The 13,457-nt window shown below is 28.0% G+C and overlaps 1 protein-coding gene across 4 annotated transcripts in view; it reads left to right on the top strand.

Moving 5' to 3' along the window:
- LOC106682447 (RE1-silencing transcription factor B) overlaps positions 1-13,451 on the top strand; it is an 18,107-nt gene extending 4,656 nt beyond the window's left edge. For 3 of the 4 annotated variants that reach the window (XM_014423302.2, XM_014423303.2, XM_067044999.1), the window contains 5 exons: positions 777-857; positions 3,112-3,225; positions 3,299-3,424; positions 3,496-3,555; positions 5,473-13,451. In XM_014423302.2, the coding sequence (XP_014278788.1) occupies positions 777-857; positions 3,112-3,225; positions 3,299-3,424; positions 3,496-3,555; positions 5,473-6,362 (1,271 nt within the window). In that variant the 3' untranslated portion in view covers positions 6,363-13,451. The remainder of the gene's footprint in view (positions 1-776; positions 858-3,111; positions 3,226-3,298; positions 3,425-3,495; positions 3,556-5,472) is intronic. The other variant, XM_014423304.2, reaches the window with a different exon arrangement.
- Positions 13,452-13,457: the final 6 nt, after the last annotated feature.

The following is a 13,457-nucleotide window of genomic DNA, read 5'->3' as shown; positions in this document are numbered from 1 at the left end:
AAAAAAGAAAAGCTCACCAACAAAATTTGTACTTAACATATTCCTACTATTAATTAAATCAGTTTTGCAGAATCAAATGATTTATACAATAGATATTTTGTATTTATAATTCCAACAAAATATATTCTGAATACTTTTCAATTTTTACTGTGATTTCAATAAGTTACCCTTATATCGGGGAGGTTAAAAATGTTCTTTACAAATGTGCACTTTTATTTGAAAACAAAATGTTAGTGCCTGATGTATTTTCTCTAAAAAAAAGTTAACTTTTTTTTATGCCAGTTCGGATTACTGGATTGTTCAGAGTATTGATTACCAAAATTACACTATATATAATGTCCAAATCCAAGGATCTAACCTCTAATTAAGGTTTGACTATTTTATCCTTATCCTTTTCATTGTTTAAATAATTAAAATTAAATTTCAAGATTAGTAACAGCAATTCTGAGGTAACTGATGGTAAATGGAAAAGTTAGGACCACTGTGCCATTACTATTTCTTTGATTTGCAACGTATTTAATTATATGAAAAATATATACATTTTATCCATAATTATTAAGCATTGTATAATTTTTGTTCATTTGATAACAAAAAATTTCCATAGTTTACAAATTTAATCTATGACAAATCTTGATAATCTGTTATCTTACCAATTTGATTATCTAGTAATCAGTGGGTGTCAAATGGAACTGGGATATCTTTAAGTTAGAAATTAGTAAGAGTAGAAATATTGATCACTCTGCATTATTTGACTTAAAAGAAATTTTGTTTTGTAGTTTTTGATGCAATGGATTCAAAAGATGAACCGCAGAAGGTTGAAAATAATGTACATCCTCCAGATCAACCTAAAAACTGTTGTAAGTAATTTATTTTGTTAAAGATGAGAGATAGTGGACTAGTGGCCTATTGCTAACAACTATTTAAAATTAGTAGCCCTAATGAAGGCTAGAAATTCTGGCCGAAACGTTGATACTATTAAATAAGTTTTTTTTTTTCTTATTTGTGTTATTTCTGACCGCACTCCCGACCCTTCTCTTCATATAAATTTATTTTGTTGTTTATAATTTTTTAGTATTATATATTTTTTATTTTTTATTATTATAGATGGTTTATATTGGAAGATAATTAGTTGATTTTATATAATAAAGTGCAGGATGTGCCTGATTATGATTAAAACAGGTACACTCATTAGCATTAAATATTATACTGCTATATAACTAATTATAATTAAACTAATTATAGTAACAAAATTGTAGTGAAAGACATGTATAGTACTATAAGAAGAAAGTTGTATGAGAAAAGTTACTATAAAGTTAAGTAATAAGAAAGAACAAATAATAAAATACTTATGAAAATCTAGTTAGTAAATATATGTACAAAATTATTTAAGATAAAGTGATGAAAAAAGTGAAATTTAATAAAAAGAGAGAGAGAAATACTTTATTTATCTATGCTGCCTAAATACATCAGGTTGCTATCTCACACAGCATACTTATCAATCCGTAATCGGACATATATAAATTACACGTACATGGTATAATCAGAAAAAAAGAGAAACAATAATAAGATATAATAAACAATTTTTTTCCCCCTACAGTTTCCTTTTACATTCAATTTCGGTCTGTACAACAAATACAAATGTTTCAATTCATTCCTATTTTTCCTTCTCATTTCTGCTCCGCCAATTTCACCCTTTCACAATTTTTAAATCACCCGATCAACAAATTCGCTCTCTGGAATTCTCCCTCCTAGATCATCTTCAGTGACCCGCTAAACAAATTCAATATTAGACGGTTATGTGAGATCAGACCATCATTCATAGTCACAGCAGTTGTCAAAAACAAACAAATAGATACATTTTACAAGAATAAGACTAACACATAGTTTAAAAGGAAAATATAATAAAAAACCGGTTACAGGAAACACTTGAATGGATAAATAAGTTTTAAAAAAAAAAACAATAGTAGTAATAAAATAAAATAATTTAATGAATAAATACGTTAAAACACACAAATAGAGAGGTCAACATATTAAGATAAATATATAAAACAAAGAATAATCTCCGAGCTAATTCCCATGCAGGTGATGGTGTATGATACCCAGGGAGTCCAAAATAATATTTTCCACCAAGATTGCAATATCCCCAATGCTAACACCTAGGCCTTCTAAGAAGCTCCTTGTTCTATCTGGTATTGTTCCACGAGATCCAAACCAGAGGCCTCTCACGGTGAACTCTCTCTCTCCGAAGGTCTCGCGGACCTTATTTTACCATATTACCATGTTATGTATACTTCTTTAGGAATTAGATTACCCGATATCGGAACTAAAAATTTGAACATTTGATTTTCACAGTGATTACAATAACTTTCCTATATATCGGGAACTTTTATTTGAAAACGACTTTTTTTTTAGGCCTGTTTGGATTACCAAGATTACACTGTAATTGTTTTATAGTACTGTAATATGAATGGTAGTCGAAAGCTCAATATTAACATGAACAAAGTGGAGTGCTATATTGGTCCAAATTGTAATTTAAATGTACATAAAACAATATTTAATCATCATATATATAAGTGATTGGCCGTATTATTTCGAATTATAAAGAAGAAGGTCAGGGGTGCAGTCAAGAGAATACAGAAAATACTTACAACTTAACTATTTGCCCCACTTTCTCTAGAGCTTCATCAGAACTATAAAAATAAAAAAATTTTTTGGTTACATCAAATGAGATCTTAAGAAGCATTGAGGGCATATTATAATTTGTAACAGAAAATGTGGAGGGAAGGGAAAAGTTTTTTTAGAAATAAAATCTAATTATAAGTCAAAAGAAACTATAATATTAGAAAATATTCAATTTCACAATTATAGAAGATACGTATTACATAGAAATTGTTTACTTTCTGATAATAACATTACGTCTATATATTAGGCTTCCCGGAAAATAATTTACTACTGTCAGTATTATAATTTTTTTCTATAAATTGATTATTATTTGAAATAGATATTGCTAAATTGTTTTTAACTAAGGTATATTTCCTTTATGAAAATTCAAGATTTGTTGGAAGTTTGTTATTTTTATTTTTTTTATAATAAAGCATATATTCTATATAGATAGAATTATTCTAACTGACGAGGATGAAAACGATCTGACGATTGAAGAATCTGATGAGGAAAAGCAAGTGAATTCTCCTGAACCGGTCAATGAAGAACCTGGATGTAGTCATTGTAATTATATTTAATTAGAAATCTTTTATTATTTTTATTGTAGTTATTTATTTTTTTTTTTTGTCAATTATAGATAAAGTTTTTATGGGTAACAACCAAGATGTTGAAGTTAAGAAATATGACAAAGGAAAAAAGAAGATTCGGCGCGGTAAAAGAAAACGAGTTAGCGAAGCAGGTGAAGAAAATGGTGTTAATCATTGTAAGTAATAGTTTAAGCTAATAAGTTCTTCTTTTCCTAACTAATTTCTGCTAAAATTGTATTGTTCTCAGATAACATCTATGATGTCGAAAATGATGTCACGGTGGTCAAAATAAAAGAGAAAGAATATGGTAAGTTTAAAACAAAAAAAATATAAAGGCTTATTGTGGACCATTTGATTTTTTCTTTTTTCTTTTTTTTTTTTTATTTTATTTTATTTTAGAGTAGCCCGAGTTATTGATGTTGAAATAGCCAAACATGATCAGGTTATGATTTAAGTTGAACCAATTTAAAACCTTTTGGGAACCTTCTTAATTACAAAAAGTCTTCACAAGAATAGAATATTCTGAAAAATCAAATTTAAAATATGACTAATTAAATTTATATAAAATAGAAAACGATAAGATAGATAGATTGTTTGTTAACAAATAGTAATATAAACAATTTTTTTAAAAATTAATGTGGCTTTTGGAATATTGCTGATCGGCTGTGTGTAATATATAGAAGGAAAATACTACACTATAATACTACACCGGGTGCGGTAAAAAAAAAATAAATTAAATAATAATTAAATTATTTAAAGTGAGCCGTTTTGCCCCAGGTTGCGCAGGGCTAAAAAAAATACTAACACTAGAACAATATAACAATGTAAGAAAATAGATAACATGAAATAAAAGTAAATTTAACTAAGGTGTGACTAAATATGATTTAAAATATATACAGATTTATATAATAATGAACAAAGTAAATTAAATTAAATTAATTTTAAAACCTAAATTTTCACCAAACCTCATCATGCAACATGCATTGGTTGCACTAACCTCCAGAATTAAGGTTGGTATAACTTAGATGTGTCCAAGAGTTGAGTAAAACTTCAGCAACTTAGCGACCTATTTCTGGTCTACAGTTTTATTAATCAGGTTACCAAAGCTATCTGAAATTGAGATAACGGCCGAACTCAGAAATGTTAGAAATTGTGGGTCCAATTAAATTTAAAATTGATTCAACAGCCACTTTTGAGAGACGTAATCACTGAAAAAATTCTTCATCCGACCAGTGAAAAAAATAATTTGATCTAGGATGGAATACTTTTTTTTTTCATTATGGACTGAGCAACTAATTCTTTGAAATCTTCATCATCTGTCAAATTGTCTATTTTGATCAAATCTATTTTATCAATTTGAAAAGAAATGGAATGATACAATACACCTTCGCTATATAACAGATCTAACTTGAACTTTGATGGTTTCTTCTTTGGTTTCTTACTTAAGTGTAGATTTGCTCTAAATCTCAGTTTAACCGGCTATCATTGACTGATAAAGTTTACCCGCATGATTTGAAGGTTAGCTTTTCTGATGGAACGAATAATTACTGAGTTTACCCGAGATTTAAGAAATCGTAAGATATAGTTAATGATCGTAATTTGTCTCTTTGTAATTTCAAGCCACTTATTAGCTAATATTTACAAATGATAAATAATTAAAATAAATTTGACTTTTCTTAATCCATTCTGCTTAAAATAATATTTAATTATAAATAATAATTTAAATGAAATGAAATTTGAATATTTACATTAACTTAATTGTAATTATTGGCATAATTTTCTAACAAGAACTATTAGTAATTTTTTTATTTATCTGCTTACAATAAAATATTATTAATATTTGTGTTACTATGTAATATGATACAGTGGAAAAGGATACATTTTAATTCGTGAAGTTCTCAAAGAGAATTGTAACTCTCATAAGTTGAACCCTTTTTCAACAAAGTAGACAAAGTTGTCATTTGTCAAAAACTTTTTTAGTATCTTTTTAGTGACATTTTTGTTAATTATAATTAAAAGATAAGTTTTATCAGTAATAGTTATTCTTGTATGACTTTGTTTTAAGAAGTTGTCCAACTAGTTTAAGTTTGTTATTTATAAGTCAAATCCCGGAATAATATATTCTCTCATTTAATTTTCCTTATTTTCTTGTTTATTTATTTGAAAGGTTTTGGTTTTCCATACACTGCTTCTCAATATATACTCTTTCTGTTAACCCTTTCAGAAAATGCAGATGGTGAGCAAGTAAACGGTCGTAAGAAGAAGCGTTCTTCATTTAATTGCCATCATTGTAGTTACATATCTTCATGGAAGACCAATCTAGAAAAGCATATGATGGCACAGCACACAGGCGAGAGGCCATTTAAATGCCCTTATTGTGAATACGCTTCTGTGCACCAGTTTCAGCTGGAGAAGCACTTCAACAACAGGCACCCGGGCGGCATACTGACTTGCACCCAGTGCACCTACTCAACTGACCTTGTTGATGCCTTCTTCAAGCACACGCTTGGCTCACACCCAACCGAGAAGCCTCACAAGTGTCCGGAGTGTGGCCGGAGATCCATCACACTCTCTGCTCTTGAGCTTCACATTCTCGACAAGCATAAGCTCCGGCGCCAGCACAAGTGCCCACATTGCAATTACAGCACTGTATTGTCCGAGAACCTAAAAAATCATGTCGAAGCGCTTCATAAATGCTCAGATTGCGATTTCAGGTCTGACAGTTTAAGGGAGGTAAGGAGGCACAAAAAGATCGAGCATAGGACATCTACGAAGTGTGACAAGTGCGATCACATTGCCAAAGGGCCGCAATACCTGAAAAGGCACATTGCAGCAAAACATAGCCTCATGCCACCGCCACAAGAAACAACTGAAAATAATCATATCCCGGTTTCTCCTCCTAAATTTAGGAAAAAATTTCACATTCTGAATCCTCCACCTCCACCCACACTCAACATCGAAGTAAGTGAGCAACCCCTACAAGAAGAATCTGAAAATTATCTTCAAAAAAATTCTACAAAAGCGAAAAAAAAGTTTTCAATTTTCAACCAATCGAATTCGACAAGCTCATTAGATGAAACATCAGTTACCACTTTGACTAGTAGTTCTTTTTAGTCTTTATACTGTTCTTTGTAATAATTATCATAATTTATATCGATTAAGTTCAGGGTAATTGAAGTGGATGGCTATTGTTTGAAATCTTAATTTTTAAAACATTACTCAAATGTTCTGATACATTTTTCTATTTGATTTCCACAATCTAGTACATTATTTCAAGAGTTGAAAGTAGAATCTAATGTTTGCCTCCAACCTATTCCTATATTCAGTATTTTGCAGTTCCATTGAGAGATATTCAACTCATTGCAGTATTGACCGTTTTCAATTACCAATAGCTACATCTAAAATTTTTAAAAATATATTTTTAATATCTTCAGTTGTTCCAAAAAAGACTAAGCTAAACATTTTAAATTCAGTATTCTTCAAAATATTCACAGGTGCAATATTTATTAATTTTCATGAAATTTCATTTATTTTTTTAAATAGTTACCATAATTCAAATGTAATTTACAGCTTATTTCAAATTGATCTTATTGATACTCAAATTATCTCGATTTTAACGTAGTACTTTTCGTATGCAATATTCAGTCTTTTGTTTTTTTTTTTATAATTTTACAGTTTTATTTTTATTATATATTTTAAAATTCTTGGATTGATTATTTAACATTTGTACATTTAATTGACTCAGGTTCATAGAATACTTATGAATTATTAGTTATATCATTGTTTCTGGAAGTGAGCATTTTTTTAACTGTTCTAGAATTAGATAGTGTGTCATGTGTCACATGACACTACCGTGTGTATATGTCCCCTTCCTTCCACGACAATTAAAATAACTAATGAATGTATTAAGAATCAGTATTATGCACATTTCACTGTTTTGTTTTTCTAAAGGATTTTTAATTGTTTTAACTTCTATCATTTCAGAGTAATAATTCTTTTTTTTTTTTTATAATGTTTTTCTTAAAATTTACTTTGTCTTATATGTTAGAAACATGTCAATAGTACGGAAAAAAAAAGAACCTGACAAGCGTCAAAAAAGGACTTTCGTTTTTATTTATCCGTTCATTGATTGGGTACATTTTCAAATGTTTTTTAATTATTACAACTTGAGGAATGAAGTATTCTTTTAGTTATTTAGTTATTGAATTTTGTGTTTTATATATTTTTTTGTTTTTCCAAAGTTATTTGTTATTTAGTATTGAATAATTTTACGGTAATAATTATTAGATGGGGATATTTTTCCTTTCAGTGTTGGAAATTCTTTCATTTTCCTTTGTTAATTTTTAATGTATTTTTCTCAATTTATTGCAAATTTGAGAAGTTAATTTAAAAAGTTTTTTCTTTTGTTTATGATTAGCTAAAATTATAAAATAAAATTTTCTTGATAGCACTTAAGACTTACAACTTTTTATTTTCTTTAATTTTATCTCATCTTTATTTTAACCATATAGGTGTTCTTATTTTTATTATTTGTGTCTTTGCTGTAAAATTTGCTTTATATCCATTCATTTGATGGAAAGATATCATTCAAGTTATTTAAAAATTATCTGTGATATTATCTCTAGTTAAAATTTCAACTAATTTTTATCAGGGTCAGACTTTTATAAAAGAAAATGCACTCATTTTTATTTGTATGTTTTGTATGATTATAATTTTAATGTATATATTGATAACTCATCTTTTGTACAAATGTATTTGTTGAATAGCTGGTCAACTTGTGAAATAGCTTCTTATCCAAACTTTGTTTATAGGAAGTTCGGACTTTGAAATAAAAAATAAATTATTGTGCATGAGATGTGGCAAAGCTTGTTCATTTTATTGATTAAAAACATTCAATGTTTAATGAAAAACTATCAAGTATGTACTGGTGTCTAGAGATGTGGGCAAATATAGTCGCTGGCTCTTATTTATGTTCATATAATGTAAGATACCTTTTGTTGGAGAAAATTACTCAAATGTAGATCTTTCCTCTGTAACGTAATTTCCTTGTACTGTTTCCACCAGTTGCTTGGTAGCATTGTTTTTATTAAGATTAAATTAAACATTTTGTATGGTTCAATGTTTGCTTGTGGAGTTTCTTTAATTTTTAAACAAGCGCAGTGAGCAGAAATGAAAAGTTTTGTGTAAAACCATAAAATATAATTGAAGGAACTGCAAAAATAAGGTGATAGATCCAATCTAAAAAAATATATATTTTAATTTTTTGTTTATAACTGGTTATTTTATCAATAGTAATAAATTAGATCCTTTTAGTCTCTACATGTTTATTCATTTATTTCACATTACCAGCATTTCGGCCAACCTGTTCATTATCAAGGATAAGTTGTTATAACTAAAAATCTTTTAATCGTCACCTATAAAATCATTAGTTTTAAAATATCGTAATATAGTACAATAAAAATGGCTTAAAATTTAACTGTATTTGGATTTAAAAAGTTAATTCAATTGATTTCAGTGAATGGAACCTTGCGCAAAACACGATGATAAAAAGTTCACCACTCCCTGATGAACGGAATCCCTAAAATAGCAGATTTTTCGAAATAGCCTCCGTATATATTTAGATTTATTGCCTATAAATCCTAAAGCTTTATATGTAGCTGAAATATCATTATTAACAAATTAATAGTAAATTAAACATCAATTTGAGCCCTAATTTTACATTCAATAAATCACAAGATACAGGTTTTCCAAAAAATAATAAATTTTTTAAAATATATTTTGATAAATATCATGAAAACTAATATTTTAGGGAAATAATTATTATAATATACATTATGTTGCATTTGACGAGCTTATCATTAAGAACTCTATACCATCAATGTTTTCATAGAAACAGCTTTTGAAACACCAATTTCTTTTCCTTTTTAAGTTGTGTGTGTAAGAATTTAATTAAATTTGCTAATGAATAGAGTTTTTTTTCCTTGTGTAGGTAGCATTGGTCTATTTCATTCAGCCAAAAATTAATTTACTATATTCTATTTGTTATTGCTATTTATTAAATTAAATATATGCAATTTACTAATATACTATACCTTAACGATTTCTTTTATACATTTTTGTTTTTAGATTTCAAATATTTTTGCATAGTCTGTTATTTTTAATATACTTTCATAAATAATATTTTGATTCGTTTCTAGATCTTTGAACAAAGTTCTTGGATTTTTTTTAGGTATATTTAAGGGTCTCATTACTGTTACAATTTTCTCATCGAAAAGTTTTAGTTATGCCTATTTTTTGCAGGTATTTATTGCAAATTCCATGATTCATTCTCATATATAAGTTTGATATAATTTTTTTTTCCTGCCAACATTTCGGTTGCAAATAAATTCAAAATTGCCATTTGAAGAGTCTCTGTTTATACTCCCACCTAACAGCCCTGATGGAGTATTTACTATCCTTGTTATCGTAACTTTATGCATGTTTGCTTATGAAAAGCACGGTTTTCAAAATATATTTTTATAGAACTGCCCAGTGGAATTCTTCCGATATTACTTTTTACAGTTTTCTATCTGATCTAATTTTGTAATAATCAGTTTAAGACAACTTAGTGTCTATAGATTAAACTTGATAAAAATTTGCTTGGCCGAAACTTAGGTAATATATAATGAATTAATAAAAATGTTGAGAATAAAACTTTTTTGTAAATTAAAAAAAAAAAAAAAAGTTTTCCAAATTTAGTTTTAGGGTTAACTCTTTTATTTTTAGAAAACTTTTTAAAAAGTAATTTATTAGCTTTAAGAAACTGAGTTGTGAAACCCGATCAAAAAACATTATTATGGTACTACACTGCCTATAACAACCTAGGCCTCCTCTACCACACTCAATGAATATCCATAAACTCTTGCTCTCTCTTTACATCTTTCAACATTTAACTGCTTTAGATCTTCCTTCATATTGTCCAGCCATCTGATCCGAGGACATCTTCTTTTTCGTTTTCCATCCTGTTTCCTGTATAGCATCTTTTTGGGTATCCTTTGATCAGGCATCCTCTCTACATGTCCTATCCATCTTATGCTGTTTTCACTAAAACCACGATGTTGGGTTTTCCAAACAGTTCCATCAGCTTCTCATTCCTTCCTCTTCTCCAAATCCCATTCTCTGAAACTCCTCCCCAGATCCTTCTAAATTCCTTTTTCTCTCAGGTGTTAAGCATCCATTCCACTTTTCTTGTTTATGTTTCTCCCCCATAGATCTGGCCTTAGGATGGTTTTATAAATGACAACTCTCATCCTTATAGAGAGAGAGCTCTAAACTTCAGAATTTTCTGCAGTGAGAAATAACATCTATTCCCTGCTGCTATCCTGGCCTCTATTTCGCCCTTTACTTTGTTATCATCTGTAACCAGGCTTCCCAGGTACTTAAACTGGTTTACAGAACTGTAACTGTGGTCTTTAAAAGTCACTTAACTATTCACTTCTTTATCCTTTCTTGAACTTTTCATGTACACAGTCATATCTATTACCTGTTCAGGCTCTTGCCACAATGACATCATCGGCATACATTAAATATTGAGACAGCCAATTGTAAATGGTTCCTCCTGGATTAGTTATAATTAAACGAATAGCTACTTAACATTACAGGTGAAAAAATAATAAAAAATTTAAATTTGTTAGGTGTTACGAATAAAAATTAAAAGATAATAATTTGAAAAAAAAAAATTTTTAATTTTATTTTATGGAAATGAAAATTATTTTATTATTGAAACTTTTTCAAAATTAAAATTAATAGTTATTTTCAGCCCCTGATTATATGTAATCGTTCTAGTCCTTCAAATTCTCTTCGGATTGTCCCCAGTGAGGGGCAGGGTGGGCTGCCCCCCTTGAAAGTAAAAAAAAGTATTAATGTAATAAAAATTAATTTTTTTTTTCTTGAAGGAAATAATTGTAATAACTTATAAAACATTGGTATAATTATATATAATTTTCTCAAAATTTTGGTTTAATTCGTTTTTTCCGTACTGAAATGTCACAACCTGAACAACCTTTGCTTTTGGTTCTGGATACACCCTTAAAACAAGCAACTACAGATATATCATACGAGAATCAATAATAATATAAATTATGGTAAATCTTGTAATGCAATAAAATGGAAATAATAAAGGAGAAAAGGTAGTATTGTTTTCAAAAATGACTCAATAAATGAGAATAAGTAAGTTTATCTTAGCAACTTGTTGACTTATATTCAGTAATACTTCGGAAGCTTTATTAACTAGGAATGGTTTTGTTGTATTAGCCAGTACATATTCGATAGTACTATCTAAAATATTGTTCATAGAAAGATAAAAAAATAATATGCCCTAAAATTACATTTTAACAAAATACATAACTTGTCCATTTCAGAATTTTTGAAAAATAAAAAAAAATATTTCTACCAGCTACCCTACAAAGTTTTATGGCTACTGCACATTTTTTAAAATTAAATTATTAAACTATATTTCAGTATTCATATCTACATTTAAGCCACTCAACAATAATCATCATGTTATGTTTAACCAATGAACAATAAGCATTATGTTATGTTTAGCCAATCAACAATGAGCATTTTGTTATTATTTAAATATTTACAAATGGAAATATGTTCACTGTTTTTGATAATTTGTTCATTTTAAATTGAATAAGTTGTAAATTATCAATTTATGAAATAGCATTCGAATGCTATCTAATTAATCGCAATATTGAATATTATTTTGTTGTTCATATTTATTAATTGTTAAAACATTAGGTTATTTTTTTTTTTATTGTGTTTTATGATTTATAGAAAAAGTTTATTATGAATTTATACTAATATAAATTCATATAAATTAATAGTGTATATTAGTAGATTTGTAGTTGTTATAGAATGAATTAATATTTTATGTCTTTCAAAATATTGTGTATTTGAGTTATTTAATCTATTAATATTGGTTTACCGTTTCGATGAGTACGATTAATACCAATTCAATTGAAATTTCTAATTAAATTCAATATAAGAATAATAAAAAAAATTATATATGTAATGAACTTTTGGGTGTTCAAGTTGATGTTTCTATTTAATATTTCTATATCTTTGTGCAATATGATGTATTGTTTTTGAAAAACAAAAATTCCAAGTCCTAGGGATTATTTCAACAAGGAATTTGTATTAAACTCAAATTCTTGTTCCATTCTTAATCAAGATGGCAGATTGCACATACATGGCTGAACGTCTCTTATAAGATAGTGTATTATTATTTGTAAATGTTCGAAATCGTTTTGTAAACAATACAAATGACTCACAGTGTTCCATACACTATTTATGTATATTAATATACTTATATCCAAGTATAACATCAGGGAGTGTAAAAAATTATCACCTTTTAATTCAAAAGGTTTATTTTTTATTTTTATGAAGAATGTATGACATTCATATTAATGAGTTCAAAGTAAACCGAAGACTATCAAACAAAGATGGGCAAAAATTAATTATAATCAAAACTGATAGATAAAGTTGCCATGGATACGACCCTTATTCATGAATGGACCATTGATAAATAAATATTGTATCCATGGCAACATTAGCTATTAGTTTCAACTATATAGTTAATAGTTGATATGTATCTTGATCTGTTAAAATTGTATCTAGTTTTCATGATATTGTAATAAATCTTAACAATTTCATGTCCAGTGAAACCAACTAAATGTTAGTTGATGGTGACAACAGGTTGATATCTTGCTCAAGAAATACTCTAACAGCCGGTGATAACACTTTAGTGTTGTACGTCGTCACATAACTTATTTTTTTGATATCTTTTGAACTGAGGAACTATGTCAAAGCCAATTTTGGTATTTTGAATTCAGGTTTTTGTTGGTTACTGGTGTGGTTTTTATTAAAAAAGATCAGTTATATAGTAAAGTTAGAACTAAATTTGTGTGGACTGCATTGTCTTTATTTCTGGTATCGAAAGATTCTTTATGAAGCTCTCTAAAGGAAGTATATGGAGAATTGAATACCCCCTTTATCTTATACTGTTAATAAGAAACAGGATTTTGAAATAAGGAAGGAATCTAAATCCTACATGTAGGGGCATTGCAACAATTTATTTAGGAAGAGGGGAAAATCTTAAATTTCTCACCTACATTAACATATTTTTAATTTTACCAACTATATTATGGAATATTTTTATATTTAGGT

Source organism: Halyomorpha halys, unplaced genomic scaffold (genome assembly GCF_000696795.3).
Source record: "Halyomorpha halys isolate HHAL.00 unplaced genomic scaffold, Hhal_1.1 Scaffold414.1, whole genome shotgun sequence".
In the NCBI taxonomy this organism is placed as follows: Eukaryota; Metazoa; Arthropoda; class Insecta; order Hemiptera; family Pentatomidae; genus Halyomorpha; species Halyomorpha halys.
The sequence above is the reverse complement of the archived record's forward strand: the minus strand, read 5'-3'. Positions and strand labels throughout refer to the sequence as shown.